The 26,729-nt window shown below is 41.2% G+C and overlaps 3 protein-coding genes and 1 non-coding gene across 9 annotated transcripts in view; 3 read left to right on the forward strand and 1 right to left on the reverse strand.

Moving 5' to 3' along the window:
* The first annotated feature begins 2,773 nt into the window (after window positions 1-2,773).
* SLC25A3 (solute carrier family 25 member 3) lies at window positions 2,774-12,566 on the forward strand. The gene is made up of 8 exons (XM_050970111.1): window positions 2,774-2,915; window positions 3,069-3,225; window positions 7,872-7,993; window positions 10,201-10,380; window positions 10,498-10,679; window positions 11,385-11,557; window positions 12,015-12,125; window positions 12,236-12,566. Exons 2-8 carry the CDS (start codon window positions 3,075-3,077, stop codon window positions 12,394-12,396), a joined length of 1,080 nt encoding a protein of 359 aa, XP_050826068.1. The 5' UTR covers window positions 2,774-2,915; window positions 3,069-3,074; the 3' UTR covers window positions 12,397-12,566.
* Window positions 10,852-11,091, forward strand: LOC115485272 (small nucleolar RNA SNORA53). Its single transcript, XR_003946032.1, has one exon. It is a non-coding gene; the product is annotated as a small nucleolar RNA SNORA53 (small nucleolar RNA).
* Window positions 12,567-17,892: 5,326 nt separating the features above from the next.
* On the reverse strand, window positions 17,893-25,888 carry IKBIP (IKBKB interacting protein). 2 transcript variants are annotated; one of them, XM_030238585.2, is made up of 4 exons: window positions 25,742-25,888; window positions 23,703-23,931; window positions 22,862-22,979; window positions 17,893-18,945 (listed from the first exon to the last, which is right to left on the reverse strand). In XM_030238585.2, exons 2-4 carry the CDS (start codon window positions 23,894-23,896, stop codon window positions 18,190-18,192), a joined length of 1,068 nt encoding a protein of 355 aa, XP_030094445.2. In that variant the 5' UTR covers window positions 23,897-23,931; window positions 25,742-25,888; the 3' UTR covers window positions 17,893-18,189. The 2 variants fall into 2 exon arrangements, with proteins under 2 accessions (XP_030094445.2, XP_030094444.2); XM_030238584.2 differs by lacking the exon at window positions 17,893-18,945 and adding an exon at window positions 18,987-21,990.
* A 128-nt stretch (window positions 25,889-26,016) lies between these two features.
* Window positions 26,017-26,729, forward strand: part of APAF1 (apoptotic peptidase activating factor 1) — a 31,349-nt gene continuing 30,636 nt past the window's right edge. For 3 of the 5 annotated variants that reach the window (XM_030238261.2, XM_030238263.2, XM_030238264.2), the window contains exon 1: window positions 26,160-26,293. The gene's annotated coding sequence lies outside the window, so the exon portion shown is untranslated. Of the gene's footprint in view, window positions 26,294-26,729 lie in introns of all 5 variants that reach the window. The other 2 variants (XM_030238262.2, XM_050970110.1) reach the window with 2 other exon arrangements.

A 26,729-nucleotide genomic window follows, 5' to 3' on the forward strand; every position in this document is an offset into this window, starting at 1 on the left:
GCAGTCCTAAGGTGGCATAGACACCTGTAAGTACTGTGTATCTGCTGATATTAAAAAAAAAAAAATCTCACAAATTTTCTGTTCCACCTCACTTTGTTAGCATTGGTAGCCTGTGGTTAAAACATAATAACTGCAGTGTCTTATTTTTTTATTCTTTAGGAAAAAAATTGTGATGCTTAAGTGATAAACCATATAATGTGTGAGGAGAATGAAAAAAAATATTATTAGACAAGGATATACATGGCATCAATTAATTAGAGTAGAGTTTTCACTACTTTTTATGTTGAGAACATGTGACTGCTGTTGTTTAACATTGGAAGCTTGGATCCTGGTGAAGGAAATGCTGCAAGCTAAGGTTTCCCACGGGCTGTAAAACCTGATCCATGACTGATTCTAGGGCCAAGGTTTCGTAGTTCTGATGTTGCAACAAGGAAAGTGTATTTAAAGTACAAGCTTACAACCCAAGCAAATGCTGCTCTGCTAACCTGGTTATCCAAGGTGTGGATGGTTGTTTCAGTATCTCGTGTATTTCTGAAAACAAGGTCACCTGGGAAACAAGCTCCTAAGAGCTTTGATTTTGCTTGCAGTCTTCACCAAAATGTTAGAACTGTGAAAAGTTACTGTAAGATAAGAACTAGCCTGCATTTCCTTGATTGTATGCAGTGTGAGGTGAAATTGGGGTCGGAAATGGAGAGGGTACGAGGTGGGTGTTAAAACACAAGGATAGATGAAATTAAGAAAACTCCAAAGTTGCAAACTGAAATTTTCCTAACCTCATAAAACATGTAGAGCTATTGATTGAAAAGATGGATTTAATTTACAACAGCTCTTTTTACTGTGAATTGGACAGAGGTTGACACTAGAAGGTAACATCTTACAAGTCTTCACCTTTTACTACCTGCAATGTCTCTCAGAAATTAATTAAATTAATCCAGGTGGTTTGAATTACAGGCTATTGCTATTTTATTCCTTCACATCTGGGAAAAGTGGTCGGTATTTTCTTTGTGAAATTATATATATTCAGCAAGAACATACATTATCCCTGTATTTTCATGGGGCTATGCAGTTTAGTAGTTCTTGTTAATAATACAGCTGTAAGAAGTTAACTGTCAGTTAAAACAAAAACCAAATTCACAGTTTGTTCCAGAAAAGTTCTACAGACTAACTCATAAGCATCTGTACAGTTGTGCACAAAAATTGCCATTAGATGTTTATAAGTAGTCATCTACTCATCCTTCATAATTTGAAGGAACAGAAGTTTTCTATGTGTTAAAAATTGGAAAAGTCTGCAAGAATTGTAATCATCTATATGCAGTTTTAAGGTAAGAGCCCAAAGCTCAATCATGTTTAGAGGTTAATTGAAAATAAGTGTCAGTGTTTGGCTTTTAAATAAAACATTATTACCAATAACTGTTTAGAGGTAAATGAGTAGAGCAGAACAAGTAATGGCAAAATTAACAATTTTGCTTTTTTTCACTGCTGCCACTAGCAATGAATTCAGCAGCACTTTGGGCTCTCAGCTGGTTGCTAAATTAAAGTATTTGGAGAATGCAAGTTTCATTTGTCCTTTTCCTACTTGAGCAGCTGGAGTGTAGTTTATTCAAGAGGCACTTAACCAAGGTTGATATCTTTGACAGTGCTATTGGGCACTTTTGTCCTTGTAGGACAGTCTCCCTGGATTCACAACTTTGTTGTAAAATAGAGCAAGTAGAGCCTTCCTTGGAAGTTTGATAGCAGCCCCTTAGCTGACCAAAGTTGGGGTGTTTCTTCAGTGTGATGCTGCTGGTATGTGATCATTTGTCCAGAAGTAAGAGCTGGGATGGTCAGCATGTCTCTTGCTTTCCTGGCTTGAGTGTGTATGCTGTTGCAGAGCACTATAATCAAAAGAATATGATCAAAACAATGAAAAAGTGGAGTGATTGCCTCTTCAGTAACTGGAGACACGAACGTGTCTGTGCTAGTCTTGTGCTATGTAAAAATGAATGTAATTACCCTGTGCTGGAGAAGGCCTAGTTAAAGAGAGGTAAGGCCAAGCAGGGGTCCGGTGTTACAGAACATTCTGCTTTTAACAAACCAGTAAGACAATTCTGCGAGCAGCTGCAGCCCTTGTAGCATAGCCTGTGTCATGGTGCCCTGCAAGCTGAGCCTCCGAAGGTGGAGCTCGGCCAGGGAGCCTGCAGACAGCGCTCGGTGCTAGATGTGACCGTGCTTGGGCTGGCAGAGCTCTCAGCCGGAGTCGGGGGAGAGGGGTGAGCTTTCTGCTCAGGGAGCTGCATCCTGTGTGTTTACCAGGCTGATTACAAAGTATCACTGGATGTGATTACCCGACGTGGAACCGGGGGTGATACCGAGGACTTCTTTAAACGAATCTTTACAAATGGGCGCGATGCGAGGGGTTGGATTTAATCTAAAACATCTCTTCCAACCCAGGTGCTTTCATGATTCGGTGTGAGTGCTGCAGAGCACGGGTCAAGGCCAGCACAGGGAACTCGCGTTCGGGCGCGTCTCTGCTTTGACATTGCCCGGGGCAAGGCTGCGGGAGGCACGTGGCGCGGCTGGCAAGCGCCCCGAGCCGGGCGGCGATAAGGAAGGAACAGAAGGCGAGGCGCGGGGTTTATCGCTGTAGGGCGGGCTCACACACCCCGAGCAGCGGCCGCAGCGAGTCAGGGCCGGCGGAGCCGCTCCCGGGGCGCTGAGGGGCGGGCTCGGCCAGGGCGCGCAGCGAGCGCGGCCCCGCCCGGGCGCAGGCGCGGGGCGGGAAGGCGGTGGCCGCGCGTGCGCGGCGGTTGGCGTGGCGCCTCCGCCAATCGCGGCGCGGGTCGTTGTGCGGCGGCCCCGCCTCCGGCGCGGTGAAGGACAAGGTGACGGCGCGGGGCCCGCGTTCAGCCTCTGCCGCAGCGGCTCCATCTTGCGAGGTGAGTCGGGGCGGCGTGGGCCGCTCGCCGCCGGGGCCGGGCTCAGCCTCGGGGCGGCAGGGTCGCCTCGCGGCTGCAGGGCCGGGGCTCGGCGGCCGCGTCATGGTAGGGTTTTCTGGTCCTACGTCGCTCTGCTCTTCTCGCCCGCCTCAGGTCGCCATGTTCTCGTCTATCGCGCCGCTCGCGCGGCATAACCCGTTCTACGCGCCGCACTTCCAGCTGGTGCAGGACGGCGTGAGAAAGCGCCCGGCGGAGCCCGCGGAGGCCTCCGCCACGCGGCGGGGCCTGGCGGCCGCGTCCGCCGACGAAGGTGAGAGCGGGACGGAGGGGCCGCGGCGGAGGCGAGGCCCGCGGGCGTGCGGAGCTGGCGGTGCCTGCGCTGACCCCGCCAACGCGGGCCTGTGCCCGCCAGGGCGGCGCAGGGGATGTCAGCGCCCAGCGGGGCTCGGCTGGGCCGGGAGGGGCCGGTGCTGGGCCTACGCGCCCGCTTGGAGGACGAGGAAGGGCACGGGCGGGGGAGGCGCTGGCAGTGCTTCCGCTCTCCCGGCGGTGTGTGCTGAGGAGCAGGAGGGATCCGGGTTTGCTGGGAAAGGGCATCGGAAGGTTCGAGTGCAGAGTAATCACAGAGACCCATGTAGATTTTGTCTTGGGTAGCAGAGAGCGCTTTTTCTGACTCTGCATGGCCTGCAGCCTCGGGCACCGAGGTTGTAGGCCTGTACTTCTTTCATCGGTGGAGAGGAGCAGCGATTGAATCTGTGGATTCGAAAGACCATCTCTCCCATCCTTTTTCCCTTTATCTCTTATTTTTTTTACTAGTCTATTTATAGCTGGGTACCTGAACATCTAGATACATTAAGAGTGCTTGCTGCTGTTCTTTTTAGTTCTTTTTTTTTTTTACTAGTTGTGGGATGTATGCCAGATAACTTGCTATCTAAGATACAGGCATGCACTTAAGAGTTAAGTGCAAGTGCTTTCTGTATGCTTCCCAGTTAATTTGTTGACTTCTGAAGGTCAGACCTTGATGATACTTGCAGTACCACAGAATGGATAAGGGTGAAAAGGACCACAATGAGTCATCGTCATCATCCTTGCAGGTCCCACTTCCCTGCTGAAGCAGGGTCATCCTGGAGCAGATTGCTTAGGACTGTGTCCAGATTCTTGAATATCTCCAGGGAGGGAGAGTCCAGCCCTCTTTGGGCAACCTGTTTCAGTGTGTGGTCACTACAGTAAAGAAGTTCTTATTTTCAGATAGAACTTCCTGTGCATCAGTGTCTGCCCATTGCTTGTCCTATTGCATGGCACCACTGAGAAGAGCCTGAGTCCGTTGCCTTGACACCCTCCCAAAAATAGTTACACACAATGATAAGGTCCACTTTCAGTCATCCTTTCTTGAGGCTGAACAGACCCAACTCCTTCAGCCTTTCTTCATAAAAGGTGAAGGTGAGGTTTTCCAGTCTCCTCATCGTCTTTGTCACCCTTCCCTGGACCTGCTCCAGGAGCTTCATGTCTGTCTTGTACTGAGGGTGCAGGACTGGGCACAGCACTCTAAATGTAGCCTCACTAGGGTTGAGGGACACTAGAGTGAAGGGACAGAATGACCCTCAAGCTGCTGGCAGTGCTCTTTCTAGTACATTACAGGATACCCTGGTGGAGTGGCCTTCTTGGCCCCTGGGACACACAGCTGGCTCATGGACAGCTTGGCTGCTCAGCAGGACCCCCAGCTCCTTGTCTGCAGAGCCATTTCCAGCAGGTTGGCCCCCAGCCTGTGCTGGTCCATGGGGCTGTTACTCCCTAGGTACAGGATCCTACATTTGCCTCTGTTGGACTTAATTCAGTTCTTCTCTGCATGCCTCTCCAACCTGTTGAAGTCCATCTGAAGTAGAGGTGGATATTTAAATTGTAATTCTTTTAAGCTGTCAATAACGTGAAAATGTCTCCCTGGTTTTACTTAAAAAAAAAAAAGTAGGAATTACTTTCAGCAGGCTACCTTTCTGAAGTACTGTGATTATTGAAGTATTTCAGTGAGTTGCATGAACATTCATATAATACATGAAAGAGGTTAATTTTACGAAGTTTTCAAGAAATTATTTGTGGCTTTCAGTGTAGTAATCCTGCTGCCAGCTAACTAAAGCCCTAAATCGCTCTTTGGTATGCTAAATATATTCAGTAGGTGCACTTATTTCTTTAAAGCATTATGTTTAATCTTCATCCTGTTAGTTGGCAGTTGAGGTCAAAGGTGGCCAAAGTTTTTCAATCTTTATAATCTTTTCTGCTGAGTTCATTATTTCACGTACCCAGCTGGTTCTCTGGCTTTTGTGTTGAGAACATAACACGTTGCAGAAGATATCTGAACTTGCACAAGGTCACACAAAGTCAGTACAAGCCACACGACCTTCTGAGATCAGCTCAGGGCATCAGCCACAGTGGCGCTCAGAGACCCAAGTATTTTATGACTGGCTCATGGAATTTGTCCTTGTTAATGTGTCAGATTGGAAGCAGAGATATGAAATAGTTACTATGTAGCTGTCTCAATCGAGTAGATGTATTTTTATGCCGTATGTATAATTTGTGTATCTTGAGGGTATTTGTCTTAAATGATTACCTGGGTATATTACAATGACTTTCTTGTCCTCTGTGCCGCATGTTCAGCTGTTTTTTTAGAAATTTTTTAGAAAATTTGACTCTACTTCTGAAATAAAAAGTCCAAGATCATCTGTGGCTTTATTTTCCTAATACTACTGTACCACTACAAACCTAGGCACCTCTAAAGAGCTCAAGCCTAATTGATATTGGCTTTCTTACTGTACTTGAACACCAGGCTGACAGGTCAGTCTGAACAGCACTGTAATTCAGCACATACATAAAACTCTTCTCTGGCTGCTATAAAGGTCTGTCTCTGTCATTTGAGGAGTATGACTTTAATTTAATGTGATAAAGGCAATGTGAACAAGCTGTTCTGAGATTGGGCAGAATGGTAGCTGCTGCAGGGCTGTGGTGCTGTTGGCAAAGCACCACACAGCTAGGCAGAGCTGGCCCAGACAGACCTAGAGTCTGTTCTCTGATTACACCTGCCTGCTCTGTGTGTGTTTAACCAGCCATTCTAGAAAGAACAGACTGTTTCTGCTGTCTGTTGATCTGCTAGCCAAGCTATTTTAGAGGTATGTGTAAGTCCCAGACCAGCATATTTACAGTCTTTAGCAGTGTCTCAATAAAAAAATAAAGTATTCTGATAACTGATTTTTAGCTTTTAACTTAGACTCACTATGGCATCTGTGATTTGATATTTATTGTTTTAAAAAAAAAAAACCCTTATTTTTTGTTGTTTGGGCAATTTTTAAAAGTAAGGTGAAAAATATAAATACACACAGTAATGTAAAATCTGGAACATGTGTGGGAAGGAGTTCCTTAAAAGTTAAGAGCTGGATAAGCCTGCTGGTGTCATCTGCTGCTCTGCTGGTGCTGTTGAACATAATTGTCAGCTTCTGTTGATGTTCATAAAGGCATTCAGAACCAGAAAGATGGCAAAGAAGCTCTACATAAGATAGGGTTTTGCTGTCTTTTAGTTTTCATTAGTGTTTCTTGGAGATACTTCTTACTAAGTTGTAGCACTTTGATGTCTATTCCATTATATTGGAGTGACACCACTAAATTTAGTAGCAAAAGATTGTTTTTCTACTTCAGAGAATATTTTTTACGTAGTTATTTTTTTCTGTATGCTTATTCAGTATGTTGGATTTGCTTTTATGTATATTTTAAAAATGTTGAGCATAGTAGCAGAACTGTGCTGCTACTTTATGCTTATTTTTTACTGTTCATTGTAAAGTGTTTCTTGTTTGCACTCATAGCCTCTGTAGCTTCTTCAAAAAGGAAAGAAGAAAATGGATTCTTTTTTTCCAGCTCCAGTAACTTCATTGTATAGGAATATGTGAAAATTAATAACATATTCTAAGATTGGATGGTTTTATACACAGTATATACACTGTATAGGACAGTGCATATGAAGTATCTCTTGATTACATGTGACCTGAAAGATTCTTAATGAACATTGTGTGAGTATTCAATGGGATGATAAATAGCAATCTTCAGTTTCATTAAACAAGCTGTATACATGTGAGATTCTGTATTTGAAAGACAGTTTGCAAAAAATCTGTGTAATAATCTGAGAAATACTTGAAAATATATCTGCATATCTCCAACACCAATATTGTACCTTTTTATAGTCTCTACTTAAACTGTCATAGAATATTTAATGAAACAAGCTTTGTCTTTTGAGTACTAGAGGACTACTATTCTTCTTATTTCCTGGATTTAAGAAATTGTTGGGCATTGCGTCTTTGAGTCATAGTTAACTTTGAGTCATAGTTTCTGCTAGTAACTTCTGGGATTAATTTCTATGGTTTTAGTGTGCTCTGAGCTAAAACTTCAGTGTTTCTTCTTTTGCTTATTTAAAGGAACAAATTCAATTTGGAAGGCTTAGAATCAAGTCTTGTCAGTCCAAAATGTTTTAATTTAAAGCAAAAGAATAATTTTTCATTATAACACTATATTCCAATCGTACAGCATGGGAGATTATTTCAGTTTAATACTTTTGAGAAAGCAGCACTTAGTTTTGTTTCTCTTCTGATCATTGTTACCATTTATGATTGATCATATATGTGTAATTTTTTCCAATTAACTAGAATACAGCTGTGCCTATGGCTCAAACAGATTCTTTGTCCTTTGTGGCCTTGGTGGGATTATTAGCTGTGGAACAACACATACGGCACTGGTTCCTCTAGACCTGGTTAAATGCAGAATGCAGGTTTGTTCTGCATGTTGGTATGTGCTGACAGAGCATGTTCAGTGTGGTATATTTAATTACTAATGAAATGGAGGGATAAACTATACCCTGGACATGGCTGTCCAACAGTGCATGGTTTATATAAAAGCATGGTGTGTCTTTATTTTTTGCTGCAGAGTACAGTTGTGAATATGGCTCGCTCAAGTTTTATGCTCTCTGTGGCGTTGGTGGGGTCCTAAGTTGTGGCCTGACACACACTGGTGTCGTACCTCTGGATTTAGTGAAATGTCGTATGCAGGTTTGTATGAACTTAAACATTTCTTGAACTTCTGTTTTCATATTAAGAGGTGGCAGTAGGGATGCAATCTTTCCTGGATGAGAAGATCCAAGTAAACTTGAATGCTGCTTTATCAAATCTACTGCTGTAAGACTAGCAAAATACCACTTTGAAGAGAAGTAAATGTGTTATGGATAATCTGGATGCATTATTTTTGACAGCATTTAAGGCACATTTAACTGACTATTTGCTAAAAGGCATCCACCACAATGGTATTACTCTGCTGGCTGGCTGGCTGTCCAGCACTATTCCAGTGCTTTTGGAGTAAGGAAATAGTATCTTTTGGATCTGTGTTTTTTAGCATGGAGTGACATGCATGTGTAATTTGATCCATTAACATCATGGATATCAATGCACGGCTTATGGATTGGACATTTTCTAATGATGCTGCTTTGAAAAGAGTGGCTAAAACTTGATTTGGTATCATGTAGGCCGTTGATGCTTGCAACTGCTTTCCTTGAAGTGGTTTTTGATTAATCTAAAGGGAGCATCATTGCATTGCACGTATGGCACATTAAAATAATTTTGTGAACAGCCATGGGTGAAAACATACTCATGGATTTATTCAGGCAAATCTGCAAGAATGAAGCAAATTAAAGCACTATTGTAAATTTCTGGAAATATAGTAGTTAATGATTTCCCTGTTGCATAGGCTGATTATAAAAATGGCCATTTTGTAATTATAGAACTCCTGAAATTAGGAGGGAACTATGAATTAGTCAGACCTCCTTGTCATGCTAGAAGTATGTGTGTGCTATTCTTCAAAACTGTGTTATTTGGAATGGCCTTTTTTTAATGTTTACCAGAGAGACTTTCTCACATTCTTGAGACCATCTGAAATTCTGGTCTCAAACTAGGAAATCTGTTACACATCAGACATGCTCAGTGTGGGCTACCAGTTCTGGTTTATTATATGGTCAGCATGGTGGTGCTTCCCCTTCCCTCTTCAGCACTTAGAGGGAGATTCAGGAGGGGGGTTCCATGTGGATTCCAGGTGTGATCTCGTAAAACCTGTCAGCATTTATCTCTTTACAGATCCAGTACAGAGCATGTTATTAATCCTTCCTAAGTTCTCCAGGAAGAAACCTGTTGCCCGCCCTCTCATGTCTTACTAAGAAGAGGTCACCCTTGCCATGGTTTTACTGAAACCAGGACACCTGTTACACACCTAATAACTAAGCATGGTTCTGGCTTGAACATAGTCCCATTTCACAGTGCCCGATTAAATATCCAATTTTCTAAAATAAAGTCTCTTTCTAAAATTGACATATTTAGGTGAACTAGATCTCAAGTATGTTGTTCCTAGACTGCAAGACAAAATACCAGTCAGTGCAGGTTGGCATGCATGTTTCGTAGCTCTTTCTGAAAGCTTTGATGGGCATCCAGTTTGATATCTTCCTTTTTATCCTTAGAGGAGCTGTTGGATGATGTCAAATATGAAAAGTAACAGTGGGATGTGATGTAATTACCTGTTGAAAAGTTTCTGCTAAATGACTTCCTTTCACCTGAAACAAAATTATTTAAGTCAGTCTGCTAAATTTCTGATCAGTTAATAAAATCTCACTCAAAATTTTATGGGCAGAAGACAGTATGTAGCCTTTATTGCCAAGTCAGAGTACAAGTGTGGAAGTTTTTGAGTAGTCTTTGATCTGGCTTGCTCCATCTGTTAATCTGACTATGTGGAGAGATCACACGGGAGAAGCAACCTCCTCTGATTAGTAATCATGTGAATCACTGGGTTTCTGACAGTGCTTGAGTGTACATAGGTAGAGTGTGTAAAGTAGATGAGATTGCTGACAGGACCCATTAAATTTTTTTAAAATCTGATCTAGACATAGTTGCACCAGTAGTAGCACCACTGACAGTGTTAAAACAGTGATTTCAGTAAGTCTTTTCATTACAGTTGCATTGTTAATTTGGAGAATTTAAATGAAACAAAATTCAGTTTGGTGGTTTCTGAGTATTGAGGAAGAACATACTGGCTGTTAAAGTAAGTCAGGGTTTGAGACTAGCAAGTAACCATTAGTGTAACTTTGTGGTGTGTACCTCATCTGTCCAGGGAATTACAGGAAACCAGCTGTCTGAGGAATAGAAAAATTTAAAATTTTGGGTGGGGTTGTGAGAAGGAAAATAGTAAGCTATGTCAAACATTTAACTGTCCTTTTTAGGTCGATCCACAAAAATACAAGAGCATCTTCAATGGCTTTTCAGTGACAATCAATGAAGATGGTGTTCGTGGCTTGGCTAAGGGATGGGCCCCAACTTTTATTGGCTATTCCATGCAAGGGCTTTGTAAATTTGGTTTTTATGAAGTTTTCAAAATCCTGTATGGCAACATGCTGGGAGAGGTAAGCCTTAAATGTTTTTTGTAAAGCTATATGTCTGCAGCATAATAGTATTAGTGATAAGGAGCAATCACAAAAGCACGACTTGTTAATAAACATGTGTGTTTCGATTCCTTTCAGGAAAATGCCTATTTGTGGCGTACCTCGCTATATTTAGCTGCATCTGCCAGTGCGGAGTTTTTTGCTGACATTGCTCTGGCTCCAATGGAAGCTGCTAAAGTTCGCATTCAGACACAGCCTGGATATGCAAACACTCTACGGCAGGCTTTACCCAAAATGTTTGCAGAAGAAGGCATCTGGGCGTAAGCATCCCTTCATTTTAATTGCAGTTCTTGATTTTCAGTATGTTTTCTTAATGAAGAGCTGGTGCTATGACTAATTTTGGCCTTTGCCTGTAATATTTTTTGGTCTTTGTATTTCAAGATAAGAACTTAACATACTTCAGGTGATTTGTGCTGAACTGGCTGTTAATTTCACATGCTCCTTAGATCCATCTTTGTGAGTATCTTTGTGCTGAGTTCTGCTGGATAACTTCAGTTTCTAGCAGTTCCAGTCAGAGATACTCAGCAACTTTCTGGTTGTACAGTCAAAGATGCTTGAGTCATTGGCATGTGAGAGTAATATAACTGCATGTTAGCTTTCTGTTCTGATAGAAGTGGCTGTAGATGTACAGGTCATGTTTCACTATCAGGACTTGGCTGGTATGCAGACATTACCCTTACTGCACTGATAGTATCATTACTACCTTGCTGCAATTGTAATCTGAAAAGTGACTAAAGAAACTGCTGTGCAGCCTGGGGATCAGGAAAATTTCAATTTGTGTTGCTGTTTGAAGGTAGTACTTAGGAATTTAAACAACTCTTAATTTCTGTAGGTATTGACAGCATTACAGGTCAGTATATAGAAGTTGTATAGCAGCAAAATAAACAAGGTAATTTATTTCAGGTTAGAAATACACTTCAAATAATGAAGGAAATGAAACTGAGATTGTCTCTTGTCTGATTAAGTTTCTATAAAGGTGTTGCTCCACTATGGATGAGACAGATTCCATACACAATGATGAAATTTGCCTGCTTTGAACGTACTGTTGAAGCTCTCTACAAGTATGTTGTTCCCAAGCCACGAAGTGAATGTACAAAAGGAGAACAGCTGATAGTCACTTTTGTTGCAGGATATATTGGTAAGGAATCTTTAAGCTCTACACTTCATTCATGGATTACTGCAGATCTAGAGACCTGTTGCTTTTCAGAGTATTGACTGAAAAGTGACATTAGCAGATGTCACTGACATGGGAGAACTTAGCTGCAGCAGCTTTAAAATGTGCAGGGGAAATAGCTATAGAATCAGTCTGTTAGGAGAAAGTGGGTCTGTAATAGGACACTTCTCTTAACTGCTCCTATATGTTACCAGTATTGATGGCCAGCTTTAAAAACTGAAGCTGATTTCAGTGCAAATTTGCATCTTTCTCAGTCTTGGGAATCATTGGATGGAAGGGGGGAATTTTTGATATCCAAAGATTCAAAAGTTTTTTTTCTGGCAGTTTTCTTCTGTTCAGAAGTTTCACCTGGTTGTACTTAGTGTATGCAGTAGGGGTACAGCTAAAACACCACAGAACTAATGTCAAATTATTCTTTCAGCTGGTGTATTCTGTGCAATTGTTTCCCATCCTGCTGACTCTGTGGTGTCTGTGTTGAACAAAGAAAAGGGCAGCTCAGCTTCACAGGTTCTTATGAGGCTTGGATTCAAAGGTACGTTCTTTCTTTCATGTATTTTGGATCAAATGTTTCTGGTGTTTAGGGCAGGAGGTGTTTTCTTCATGCCATTTTATTTTGTTCATGCTTTGTGGTTTGCTCTCCAGGTGTATGGAAAGGTCTGTTTGCTCGTATCATTATGATTGGTACCCTGACTGCACTACAGTGGTTCATCTACGATTCTGTCAAGGTTTATTTCAGACTTCCTCGCCCACCTCCACCTGAAATGCCAGAATCTCTGAAGAAGAAGCTTGGTCTAACTGAATAGACAACTCATGGACTGACTGCTGGCTGACCCAGTGATGAGTTTCATGAAACTTTTATATATTTGACTATGTAGAAAACAAACTATACAATGTCATTATTGGTTGTGCCCTCATCTCTCATGAGGGTTTAAATTCTACCACTGTCATTGCCTGAAATAAATGAGAAACAGAGTGCTTAGTGTCTGTTTACTACTGCATATGTAAGCTTCATTTCATAGTAGCAAATACCTCAGATACTCTCCTGGCTTCCTCCTCTCCCACCCAAAAACATTTTAAAAATACCCTGTTTCACACTTAAGAAACTAGAGAAATGTTACTCTTCCACTTAAAATTAGGTTTTCACTGTATCCAGAGAAGTGCCAAGAACCTGTCCTTGCACTTGGAGCCCACTGATCATTTGCCTGTAATAAGCTGTTGCTGTGGAACAGCTGAACTCCTGAATGGCTGAGATGAGACTGGAGTCTGATTGGGCATCCTAGTCATGATATCAGTGTTTCCCACAGAGATAAAAGGAACCTTATGCATACCAGAGCTGTTTCTGCCTTGGGATGGTCATCCCAACTTAACTTATGCTTACTTGACTAATTTCTGCTTCTGTTGGCTTTGAACCACACCAAAGAACTTGGCCCTTCTGATTGTCCTGTGGAATTAAACAGTAGTTGCTACCTCTTAACTAGAGAAAAGCTGATGTTAATAAAGATTTTCAAATATATTTGACTACTAATGGTGTACTTCAGCTTTACAATGAAATAAAAATAGCTTGTCTTTTATTGTAGAGTTTGAAAAACTTGCCAGCTTTTCCCAACACTTGCTACAGCTGTAGTTTTTTATTTGTTATTTTTTTCTGAATTAGTAGAATACTAAATTGTGGTTGAACCATGTATTTCTGGAGCTCAAGGAGCCATACCAGGTTTTTTGGACCTTGATGTGAAGAAATACATGCTCCTCAGCACACAAGAGGAGACAGTTAAGGCAATGTTAAGGTATATATTTTTGAATTTTTTTCTCAAGTCTTAGTGAAGGGAGGTGGTGCTGCCTTCTGCATTTCACTTGTTTGATAGCCCACAGTTGGTAATTGCTGCACCCTATCCAGTACTGCTTTGCTCACAAAGTAGAGCTGGAGCTGATGTGGTCTTTTTGCAGTACTGTGGATAGGCTGCCTTACAGTGTGTGAGCTGTTGATGCTGAATTTAGCTTGGCACTTCCTTATGTTCACTGCTTCCTCTTTACTCGGCTCCTTCAGAGCCAAAAGGGCAGGTGCCCTTGGAATATCATAAATGTACTGACTGCTGCATCTTGCTGGAGTCAGATGTGCCTGCTTTTGTAGCAGTGAGCTTCTCACCCCCTGGGAAAATCCTCCAGCTTCCAAGATTTTGAATGATTATGCTAAACAAGAAAGCTGGACCTTACTTTGAATTGTTGCCCTTCAGAATGCAGAGTAAAAGCTAGAACCCACCCCATTTCCCTGTCACCATGACAGTAACAAAGGCACTCAGAGCGGCTGGTTTCTGCCTGCATTACACAGCGAAGTCAAATTTAGACCCTAACTCTAAATAAAATACTTGTACAAGTACTTTGTTGTTGAATTAAAATTATCTAGTGCTAAAAGTATGTAAATCTTGTTTCCCCATTGTGAATGGGAAGCTCTGAAATTATTTAATGAGTCATTAAATACTTGCAAGAGCTTCCTTGGAGAAGAGCCCTTACTATGACTTGTATTAAGACTGTTGATGTTAAATCACCTTTTGAAGTTGTGTGTCTGGTGCAGCTTGCTAGGCAAAACTGTCACTTTCGTGTACTGAAAATCAGTTTCTTTAGAGGCATGTTTTAACACAGTAAATTTTTCTTTGCTGAAAGTTCCTTCTAATCCTGGGGAAAGTGAAGAAATCACAAATTTTAAGGTTGGCAGAAGAGTGAGACAAGCTTGGCTCGTGTGGTGAGGTAGTCTGTCAAGCAATCTAGTGCTGAGATAAATTTCTCAAGACTCTTTCTGTATGTGGAGCAAAGTCGCACAATTTTTCTCTAAGATTGAGTCAATGTTGCACAGTTATTACAAATAAGTACAACAATAAGAGACTCTTAAGTCCATTTTCTTATTGCTCACTGGTAGACCTGAAACTATCTTTTAACGTGCTTGAATAATTTTATCAAGGTAGACCTGAGATAAGACTACAAGGAGCAGCCAACAGTTCCTCTTTTGTAACTGAGAAAGGGAAAACACACTTAGTGCTCCTTGCAGTGTTGTATTTCAGTGGAAAACCCAAGAGGGGGAGAGAATTCCCTTGCAGCTGCCAGCTTCATTGACATTCAGCCATAGGATTGTTCAGATGCTTGTTAAAAAAGGGTGTTGCTTAAAGGGTTGCCTGCTGGTATTTTAAATAAGCTTCAGTGGGAAAAATGTAGTATTAAAATGCATTTAAAAGGTCAACTTTGTCATTGATAACTGCTTTGTGCACAATGCCTGGTACATTTTTGGAAGGTTGAGATAGAGCAATGGTGCTTTTGATGAATTTGCACTTCCATTGCAGAGAAAGTCCTGTATCCAAAGGGGTACCCCATTTTGAACTTAGGTAACTCCAGACCCATCAATAAGCCCCAAAGTGCTCTGTAAAACATGGATTATGTATATGCTGCTAGTGTATATTTTATGAAGGAGAAAACATATTTTCTTGCTGGTTTTGGAGCTGAGATGAGCTTTCTGGTTCAAAGCATAGCGTATATATAAATTTGGAATAACAACTGCATTTGCACGTGGTGTTTGTATCAGGTTGTTCGACAGATGAAATGTGCTGACACTCACTGATACTCGCGGAAATGTCTGTTGCATATCATTTTAAAATGGGCTGTAATAATGCAAAAACTTGTAACTCATTTACATTTTTACATAGAAATGATGTAGTCCACAGTGAAAACAATAAACATCCTGCTTTTTTATAGCAAATATGAGTACCTTGGGTAGATGAGCTTGATAGCTGCATGGCCTTGTTACAGAATTCAATTTTTGTAACTCAGTTCTAGGGAGAGAGATACTGCTAGCAGAAAATTCTTGGCTGTGCAGACGTTCTGGTGTCTAAAAGTAGATTTTATTCTTTGAGGATTAATTTGCCTGTGTAATTTTTCATCACTGATCATTTAATGCTGTTGCTGGCTTTTGGGTTGTTTTTTTTTCCTTTCAATTGGCCAGTTTTGTATCTAAAAGCTAAATTAAAAGCAAAGATGGCCTGAATGTCACTACAGTTTGGGCTCAATGGGATGATCTGTTTTAAGTAGCATAGCGGTAATTTTCATTATTACATGAATCTCTCAATCATTTGATAAAATTGCAGAGTATCAGTGCATGACCCTAGACATGAACTAAAGGGTTGTAGTTTCACTGAGCCAATACTCTCCCCAGTGCTGACCGTACTAAAACAGGGAGGCAAGGTTACTGTCTGCTTTAAATTTTTGAAAAATACCTCACTCTCTGTTCAAATTTTCCATTGTAGAAGGAGCTCTCTGCCTCCCTGCTTAGAGCAATCTAATTACAAAGCTGCTATAAAACTTCCATTTTTTAGTGCAGTGGAGATGTGTGCCTGAAGGGCAAATAGAGATTTGTAATACCTGTGTGGGAGAATTTCCAATCACTTGCCTTACTGCTGAGGTCAGTACAGTGGTGTGACAACTTGAGATACAGATCATTCCAAAATATTTTTTTCAAGTAAACTTTACCTTTGTGATTTTTTTGTCTTGCTTGCAGCAAGAAAAATTTCTGAGAGGATTATCCTGGGAAGTAAGGGCAGGAAGTCTGCATACATCTAAAGGGAAAGGGAAATGGATGGTCCTGTAACATTTTTTGCATGCTTAACTTCCCTTAGAGACCACACTCCAAGGACTGTACACTCAGCTTTTCACTCAGAGACGTGTTCTAGAATTTGGAGGTTGAAAGTGAAATCTACAGTTGTTTATCCTGGCTTGTTTTCTGGTTACAGTTCCAAGGAGTAAGTACACTCTCTTCATGCAGACAGACCTCTGCCGTGTGAAGGCTGCTCAGATTAACTGTGCAACTGAAATGTATTTTTTTCCACATCACTTGTGTAGATGTTGCTCTACCAGTTCTCCAGTTCTGCCTCTCCAGATTCTTACTGGCTACTGACCACAAATGATGCATTCATAAAATTGAAAGCAAAGCGAATAAAATGACTGTAACCTATGATGTGTTTAATCCCCAATATATTCATTATGTAACCCTCAAAGCCCCTAAGGTGTATGTGCATGTGTACATACATTGCTTCAGGTATGATAGGCAATGCATACTTTACCATGGCTGTTCTTTAATTTTGCTGCCTCCTTCAAATACCATTTGGTTATTTTCAGGAGCTCACTTAAGAACTGTGTGGAAGAGCAAAGGGACAGGGGTTGGTAGAGAATCTGTGGATGCTCCTAGGAAAACTTGTCTTTTGACAGGTTTATTTTTGCCAGCTGTCAGGTGGGCTGGAAAGGGGAAGAAAAAAGGGGGAGATAGGAATGGACCTGTACCAAAAAGAGGAAAACTTTAAACAAAGTATTGGAGGTTGACTGTGGGTAAATGAAGCAAAGAAGGTACAGAAGACCAGCAACATGGAGCAGACCAAAAGACATGGAATGCTGAATGAGGATGAAAATAGTGAGGGAGAGGAATGCTTGTATCTTCCATACAATCAAGTGTCTAGTTGCAAGATGTTAAGGTATGGCCAACTGAAAAGTTATAAAGGCTTTAATATATACTTACACTTCTTGATATAATTTCATTTACAGGGATTTTCTTAGTTGCTGTATCACTTCTAATTGATATTTATAGCCATTTTTATTCCTATTTAATGCACTTCTCTCCCCCACCTTCCTCTGCTAAAACCATTCCCACTATCTTGTTACTGCCTTCTTCATTTTCAATTGTCTCAAATCTGTTGTTCTAAATAGTCCCAGTAGTTAATAGCAGTAGCCTTTTGGGATATAAGCAGCTTCTCTTTGCTAATTCTGCTGCTCACTATAGTATTTCACAGACTAAGAAATAATCAATGACTGACACTGTAAGGATTCCTGAGCAGACACTATGACACTGGGATAAAGCCAGCAGCAGCATTATTAGGTCTTTCAGAGCATTGTCCCTATAGAGCATTCTGTGTTTTAACGACAGAACGGTGCTGCACAGTAATTTTGCTTTACAATTATAAAAGTCTTACACAAAGCCTTATGCAAATTATTCCATCTAAAGGTGTGACAAACTTTCTGGAAGGCATCAGCAATATTTCTGAACATTTCTTGCTTCACTGCATTTACCTTGTTGAATATTATTTTAAAAAGAAACTAGTTTACAAAAATCATAGAGTGAATAGAGACAAAGTGCTACTGCTGTTGGACTACCTCTTGTTTAGCTGGAGACCACAATTCTATTCCTTCCTTTGCAGCAGCAAAGCAAAACCAGAATCTGTCATTCTTGGGTCCTGCTTTCTTCATGAAAGCAAACTCTAAAGCTAAGAACATAATTTTATACTTTAACACTGCTTTATTGTACAAAACAAACAATTTATTAAATATAGCATCTCTCATTCTTCAGAAAGAAAAATACATGCAAAGAGGTACGTTTTTTGTTCACATTATTATTTCTCCCTTGAAATAAGTATGACTTTTTCCTGTCCTGTTCAAAGGAAAAGGACAAATTTCAGGTTCAGGTGTGCTTCTAAATGAAGCCTTTAAATATTGTCTGTCTTCTCAGTACTACACTTGATGGGAGTTGACACTTCTCAAACACTGTTCTTTAGGCAGTGGCCTTTCAGTGATCAATTAATGTCTGAAATCTTGGTTATTTCATCTTTCACATCCTTGATCTCGGTTTGAGCTCTTGTTAGATTGGCCAATTTCTCATTCAGTAAAGCAATTTCCTTCTCCCTTTGTAAGACCTCCTCCACTAATTTTCCTATTCTCAGTGTTAGGTCATTTATTAAGGGCTCTAAGATGGCAAACTCCTTTTTAACTTTGTACATCTTAGGTTTTAAATCATTAGCAAACGTAACTGCCTTCAGAACTTTTGCTCTGTCACCTTCAAGATTCAAAAGTCTGTTGGAATGCTTGTTAAAATCACTCCTTAACTCAGCCAGTGCTGTCTTGATTTGCTCGATTTTCCTTGCATTACTGGATGCCAGGCTTTGTATTTTCGTACTTCGGTCGATGCTACTGGTAAGGAGGTCACCTATATTTTTTACTGTTGCCTTTTCACCTTTTTCTACTTTATCTTCTAGTGTTTGCAAAGAATCTGTCAGTGCAGTCATGTCTGAGACCAGGCCTGAAATGCGCCTTATGTCAGTTTTTACTGTCACAATTGTCAATGTTACATTTTTTGCTACAGAAGCTGCATTCTGTTCAGCGCTTGAAACTGCATGAAAAAGGCTTGTTAAATTCTTCTCCAGTTCTTCTTGTTTTTTAATTATGCTGCTAGACCATGTTTTCATTGTATTAATATCTTCCTGCAGATATTTAATGTGAGAAATTATTTGAAGATCTTCCAGCTGTTTCATTAAGTTCCAAGTCTTTTCACACTAGAGGGATACAAAAACATTTCTAGCTTAACAACTCAGTGTCAAAATTCAAGCTATACTTTAATGAAATATCTTACGATTCTGACATTCAATTTGAGTGCAAACCCTGTCTCTGGAAAACCTATTTCTGTTACAACACAACCAATTTTTTTTTTTTCTTGTAAGTATACATAATAAATGTTAGTACTTCTTCTATTACAACAAAAAATTACAAGAAGGTGGTATATGACTTTCCAAGGTGACCCCTGAAAACACAAGTCATCAAATGGAATCTTCTTCCATACACTGGAATTTTTAAGTCTCCATAAAAGCTATTTTAGTGAAGGAAAGCTCATGCCAAAAAATCATGGATGTTTGTCTTGATGTGCTAGTTCACTCTTTTATATTTATTTTCTCATGATTGGTTCTTGGTTTTAGAATTCGAGAGGAAAAAAAGGAAATTATCAGAGTCATACTATCCAATTCAATCCCCAATAAGTCAGGGTAGAACTTGAACAGAAAAAACACCAAACAGGCAAACTGAAACACATTCTATGAGACTAGAATTAGTTTCATATTAATCCTTTTCTGGACATTAGTAGTAAAAATATCATCCCAGAAACCAATATTTTAACTCTTCAATAGTGCTGGTTGTTCCTCCATAGCTCAGAACTGTTTGCTCAAAAGACCAAAATTCAGGTTGTGGAAAGTTGTGCTTGTCTCCTACTTAACACTTCCAAGGATGAAGATTTCATGTTCAATCTCCTGCACATTCACCTTTCAGTAGGGTTGAGGTTGATGATAGATTAGGGATCATACCACTGTCACTCCCACCACCCTGCCTCAAAATGATACAAAGTAGAAACACTAGAACTGGAACACACTTGTGAAAAATATTAAAAACAATTTCTTTAAATCATAGCTTTTCCTAATAGGACAGGGAACACTAAAGTATTTACTCTGTTCCTCCTTTCTGGAGGAACAGTTTATTTTGAATTAGATTATGCATCAGGACAGGGAAATTCACTACAATATATTTTTATTTTGAGTATCACTGTAAACAGAAATTCATACATAAGCAATAATTATATGAAACCAACACAGTTTGATGACATTGAGAAACACTGGTTTCATAGTCTCTTGAATGGGCAGTGTTACTCATTTAGTGAAGATTTCAGTGGAGTTCTAAACAATTAATCTACAAACCCAGACTAATTTAAATTAGGTCTGATTAAGTCATACATGTGTGTTCATACTCTTTCTACTAAGCAATCTCCTTTATGGAGAAATACAAAATTATCAAGCCATTAAGTCTGCAGGCAATTTGTGTTGTCCCTGAGATCCAAATTTCAATAAACATCTATCAGGCCTACAAGGTAGTATTACATCACGTGTAAGTAGGTCTGTGGGTAAACTGGATATTCCCTACTCCCAAGCACATAACTCCACTGATTTAATGAATTACTTTTGCAGCTCTTGGTTCAGCAAACTTTGGGAAAGAATGTTAGTGACACTGTTAATTTTTTTTTTCTTTTCAAATGCAAAGCAATACAGGACATACGTGATGCTGAACAAAAAACATTCTACAGGAAAAAAGAAGGTTAAAATTTGTTTCTAAAGCACCAAAACAGCCCACCCAAAAATGAAAACAACCAGCTGCTATGTAAATGCCAGCTTATAGACACCAGAACAGTACAAGGCTCTCAGCAGGGGGTACTTCCCTAGGGTTTGCTCTAAGGGTGTTTGTTGTATCTGAGCTTCAGCTGATAAAAATGTACTCAGTGCTCTCCTGCAACACGAAACCATTATGGTGTACAATACTTTAAAAGCAAGGTACAGCTATCTCAGCTGAGAAATAAGGGATTCATTGTTCACTGTGTTACAAGTCTATGGAAAATAATACACAAAGTAACAACAAAAGAAATTAAGCAGTGAAAGCTAAACAAACTAAAAATATGAACTTTTTTCCCTTAAATCTAAATACATGGCTTAAAATTATTTTTAATAAAAAAAGATCTTTTAATAAATAAACTGAAAATAATACTTAATTTAAGAAAATATTCCTCTCGTTCTATAACAAAGTATTACTTTCTTGCTCTCTACCCTTTTTCTCAACTTTTCAAGCTGTTCCAATGATCTTAAGATCAATGACAGTACATCAGCTATCCCTGACATAGATTTAAATCACATTATTTATTAAAAAGTGCTTTTTCATCAATGAAAAACCCAAGACCAAATTCACTTATCCCCATTCTGGTCAATATCTAAGTTAAAGCTTTCTAAAGTTACTTCTTCTGCTTTTGAAGACACTGCTATGTCAGGCCCTGTTTCGAGAACACCTAGTCCATGCTGCATTTTGGTCAAGCTGCCATTGGACTGGAGGCCTTCAAGAGCCTTCTGCATGGCCACTGTATCAGAAACAGTTTTCAACATGTCATTTTCCACAGCATACAGCTGTGTCTTCAAGTCCTCTATCTTTTTCTCCATACCGAGCAAGTCACTTGACAGCTTAAGAATAGAGTGAATAGCATTTTCAATTGTTGGCAAATGGGTCTTGCACTCCTCAATTTTAGGTTCATAGTTTGCAAGTTTCTGATTCAGCTCTGTGTCTTTGGCTACCAGACTATTCTGTTCTTCTTCTAGCTTTTCAACTGACTTTGCATCCAGGTTCAGCTTTTGTTCAACTCTAGAGAATTCATCATCTTCTTGCTTTTTCAGTGTTCTGATATTTCTGGCTGTACTGTCCTCCAAATCTTTTACTCTTTCTGCAAGGGATTTAATTCTTTGGTCAACTTCATTGATTTTGGAAGTAACTTCTGTATGTATGGACTTTGCTTCAGATTTTAAACCACTAGCATTAGTGTTCATTTCATCCAGGCTTCTTCTCCAGGAATTTGTAACATTTTGGAACTTCTCATGAATGCTCTGCATCTTTAGAGATAGAGTCTGTTCATTGTTCTGAATATCATTTATGGTGTTATGAAGAGAAGATATTTCCTGCCCAAACTCAGTCATCACAGAGATGGATGAGGCAGTTTCTCGCAGGATACTTTCAGAAGACTCAAGCTGCATTTACAACACAAAACAATGTCTGTGTCTACTTAACAAAAGTAAGAACAGAAAACCCTTTTCATTTATTAAGAGATAATGAAGTCTCTTAAAAACCACTGTACTTGTTACAAAGCTCCTCCATGGTGTTTCCATCTTTAAAATATTGTTGATTAACCTAGCATGAAACAGTCACAGAAAAAAGCTATGTCTGTTGTTGAACTTCTATAGCATATGTGCAATTTTCCATACTTGTTTTTTTTGTGTCCCAAACACAGTGAATCCCATGCAACATTCTGCAATCTGAAGTATAGTATATAAATATCCAAATTACATCATGTATAAATGACATTATTCTGAGATCAGTGCTGAAACAAAAATCACTGGCATGAGCCATGCTGTGCTACCATCCTTATCTGTAAGTATCAGGGATAATTCAGCAGCCAGCACAGATTTTCTATTTGATAATGTCACATGTGGTAATATCTTTTTTCATTACTATTGTATTTTCTTATCTATCACTTTCTTATGTCTTCATATCATTAGACCAGGTCTGCTACATAAAATACCGGTAAATTTTCTTCAAATCAATGTATGTTAGAATTGCACACGAGAGAGGACTGCTAAAATGAAATGTGCATGTATGTAAGTTCTTAAAAATAGTTCCGTTTCTAAGAAATAATACTGAGATACAACCACTGTATTCGCACACTGGAACAATGGCATGGATTGACATGCTTTGTCACATGAAATAGTCTCTAAATGCCTCTTCACAGACAAGTAAAACACATTCTGAAAACTTGTTTTAAAACAATTAAATTAACAAAATAACAATGAAGTAAGCAATGACAAATATTCACCAAAGATCATCCAATTAAGATGTTATTACCTTTTCAGAAATTAAGTTTACTTTATTTCCCACATCCATGATTTTTTCAGCTTCTTGATGTAAAAAATTGTACTCTCTTTCCAGATCAGCAAATTGACCTGACTGCTGAAATAGAAACCTGCAAATTTCAAGTAAATAAACAGAAAACATAACTTCTTAATTAGTATATATTAAGTATATAGGACTTGATTCACAGTCAATTGTTACTGGAGGGGTTTGTGTTCACAGAATTTGCTACATCAATACATGACAAAAAAAAAAAAAAAAAAGAAATTGATCTGTCTTGACACTGGAGTTATCTTCTAGAAGGGGTATGAGAGCAAGGAAGCATCCATAGATGTCTTTGCTTTTACACTGCATGCTAAGGTAACTAAGGCACTGATGCTGCTAAGGTATTTTAAAATCTTAACAAAGATTTCAAACAACATCTTTAACAAAAGTATTTGACCTTTACTAAAGACTCCACCTGATGAACAATTTATTACACTGCTGAGCAAATTATTTACAGAAAACTCTATTTCACCTCTTCTGTCCAATTACTTATTGCCTGCCAAACTTCCTGTCAGCCTAAGTTGCTCTCCAGGTAGATGCAGTCTCCAAAGCAGGTATTTAGAATTCATGAGCAAGGCACCTTCAGGGGGATGTAACAGATGGAGCTTCTACAGTAACTCACTGCACACCCATGTTGCCATGCTTGCCAATACTGCCACTCTTTCCTGGATCCCTCTGGCTCTAACAAGTTTCTGCAGACACTTAGCCCAAGCACTCTGTTAATATGTAATTCATACAGGCCACAGAATACAAAAGAAAATACTGGAATTCTCTTCAGAGGGTTACCTACCAGCTCACCACCAGGCAAACAACAAGGGAAATGATACTCAAACTCGTTCTTGGGTCCATCCAAAAGGAACTGTGATTATTGCTGGTCCTGGGACTTGCCAGCTTCCCATAATTACTGTGCTTCTCAGCCTTCTGTGAACCTTCACTGGTCTTGGATGAAGAAATACCTTTTTTCCTTGGCTTAACTTCAGACATTTTGTGGTTTTAAAATGCAGAAGCAAAGGAGAGAGCTAGAAAAAAAAACACCCAGAAAGGACTAGTTTTTACTTCTTACATTTTAAACATCCTCAAACATAAACGTTAAGTCCACAAATACACCACCAAACGTGCTTATTTTGGTGTTCACTATGCTTCCTAGCTATGTGAACTTCTGTAAAGTATGATAATACTTAAATTTGCTTTCTATATTACAGAGAACTGTTTTCATATTTTCTCCAGCTGAACTAACTTTCCAAGCTTAAGCTAATTTCATCTTTCCAGAAATATTTCATCTGCTGTAGAATAAGCTATTTTAAATATGTGTTTAAAATTACAAGGATTAAAAGTATAATTCTTTCTGTAGCTGATGACTGTCACAAGTTCATCAGCAATTTCACTGAAGAACTTGTGTTTTACCTGTAGATTTGAAAAAGAATTATTACCTATGCCACACTATAAGGGGAAAGCTAATTTTTCAATTTAAAAAATAAATTTGCAAATCAAACTTTAATTTAGTAGTTCTGTTGTAAGACTTTCATGTCATCTGTAAAATAACAAATGCTGGTTAACAAAAAGTCATGGCAGAAAAATTCAGAAGATTCATGAAATCATGCCTCTAGAAAAAAGAAAAACTGTAACTTCCTTTTGATAAAATTAAGGTCAGAACAGATTGAGGCAACATGAATCTCCAGCTCATATTTTAACCGTCCAAGTGAAGTACAGAGTGTCATTTTTAAGCCCAAAATCTTCCACCATACTGCTCAGAATAGACTTGATCCTTGGCAGAGTTGCTTTAGCCTAATTTGAGACCAAACTGTTGTGTTGGTTTTTTGGCTCACTTTGCAGCATTGCTGCTTAGTCACACATCAAAATATAAATATTTGGAGATACTTACATAGTCATGTACAGGGGTAAAAGGCATTGTTTAAAGTCTAATCTGACATGCAGGTAGCTTAGAGCTGTTTGAGCCACAGTACTAAGAAGCTCGCTCTGAGCTTGAAGCATGGAGGAAAAAAAGTGTTTCATTTCCAAAAAAAAACCCACCAAAAAAATCCCACAAAAAAACCCAAAGAAAACCAAAACAAAAGAAGCCACGAAAACAGAAAACTTGTATTTTAAAGCTTTTAAAACATCTTTGGGTTCGAGAGCACATACTATGAAGTAGAAGTGGAGAAAACAGAAAGAGCTCTGAATAGTAGTTAGGGAAAGAGTTTGCCAGAGAACAGCTCTGCTCTGAAAGGACGGCTGCAGCTCGCAGCCCGGTGCTGTACAGAGGGATGAGCCGCAGCTCCCCAGAGACCCTTCCGGACCGCTCCGCTCCCCCCACAGTGACCGACTGCCCCCTGCGCTCCCCTCAGAGTGACCGACTGCCCCCTCCGCTCCCCCCACAGTGACCGACTGCCCCCTCCGCTCCCCTCAAAGTGACCGACTGCCCCTGCACTCCCCTCAGAGTGACCGACTGCCCCCTGCGCTCCCCTCAGAGTGACCGACTGCCCCCTGCGCTCCCCTCAGAGTGACCGACTGCCCCCTGCGCTCCCCTCAGAGTGACCGACTGCCCCCTCCGCTCCCTCAAAGTGACCGACTGCCCCGTCCGCTCCCCTCAGAGTGACCGACTGCCCCCTCCGCTCCCCCCACAGTGACCGGCTGCCCCCTCCGCTCCCTCAAAGTGACCGACTGCCCCCTCCGCTCCCCCCACGGTGACCGACTGCCCCCTCCGCTCCCTTCAAAATGACCGACTGCCCCCTCCGCTCCACATCCCCTCCAAGCCCGCCCCGTAGGACGCCCCCAGGCCTAGCAGTTCCGGCCTCCCATCTCCCCCTCTCTGCGGCCGCTGTCCCGTACCCGCCGCGCTCCTCCGGCCTCAGCGGCTGGGGCGGAGGCGGGCAGGGCCGCCCTGCCCCGCAGGCACCACGTTTACAGGGCCCGGGGCCCCTCCCCTGCCCGCGGCTGGCGCATCGCCGCCCGGTGCGCCACGTCCGGGGCCCGCCCGCCCGCCGCGGGCGGCGATCCCGGCACGCACAGCCGGGGCTCGGCAGCTCCGCGCCGGCGCGGGAGGCAGCGCGGGGCTTTGTTCGGCGGCGGCGAGCGGGCCGGGCAGCGAGCCAGCTGGCGGGCAGGGCCGGGCCGGGCCTTCCCCGCCCAGGCCCGGAAGGAGGAAGCGCTGCCGGCGCCGCCTTCCCGGGAGTCGCGGGGCAGGGGCTGTGCCTCGGGGCTCGGCGGCACTCGGGGCCGGCGACTGCCGGGGCTGCCCGCCTGGTGAGCGGCGTCCCGCAGGGACGGACCGGAGCGGAGCGGGTCGCGAGGGGTTCCGCCGGGGCAGGGCAGGGGCCGGCGGGCGGTCGGTGTGAGCGCCTCGGTTTCTGTTTCGTTGGCGGCTGGCAACAGCGGCGCGGTGTGAGTTAACTCTTTGTTTTGTATGTTTGTGGAGCGATTTCTTCTGTATGTGCCTCGCGTGTGGCTGTATTATTGTTAGTATCCTTTTTTTGATCAGGGAGCTTTAGCGTCCCCTTTCCTCCGCGGTGCGGTGGGATAAAGGCTTTCTTAACTACGTAATTTTTAGTGAAAATAGGAAATTCTGTCAGCACAGCGGAAAAAGCTTATCCAAAGGCAGCTGCTCTACATCTACCCAGCTCCCGAAGGAGAGAGTGCCGCAAAAGGTGAACGCTTCTGCCGGCACCTCCGTGGGTGCTCTGTGGAGGAGTTTGGACTTGTTTATGGAGCTTTCCCGGCAAAAGTGTGATCGGAGAGAGCGTTTTGGTCGATTGGGACTCTCGGAGTCGCCGATCGGTTCTGGGAAACCTTTTTGCCGTAGTCAATAGTTTTCACCTGT

The sequence above is a fragment of the Serinus canaria genome, chromosome 1A, assembly GCF_022539315.1.
Source record: "Serinus canaria isolate serCan28SL12 chromosome 1A, serCan2020, whole genome shotgun sequence".
Lineage (NCBI taxonomy): Eukaryota > Metazoa > Chordata > Aves > Passeriformes > Fringillidae > Serinus > Serinus canaria.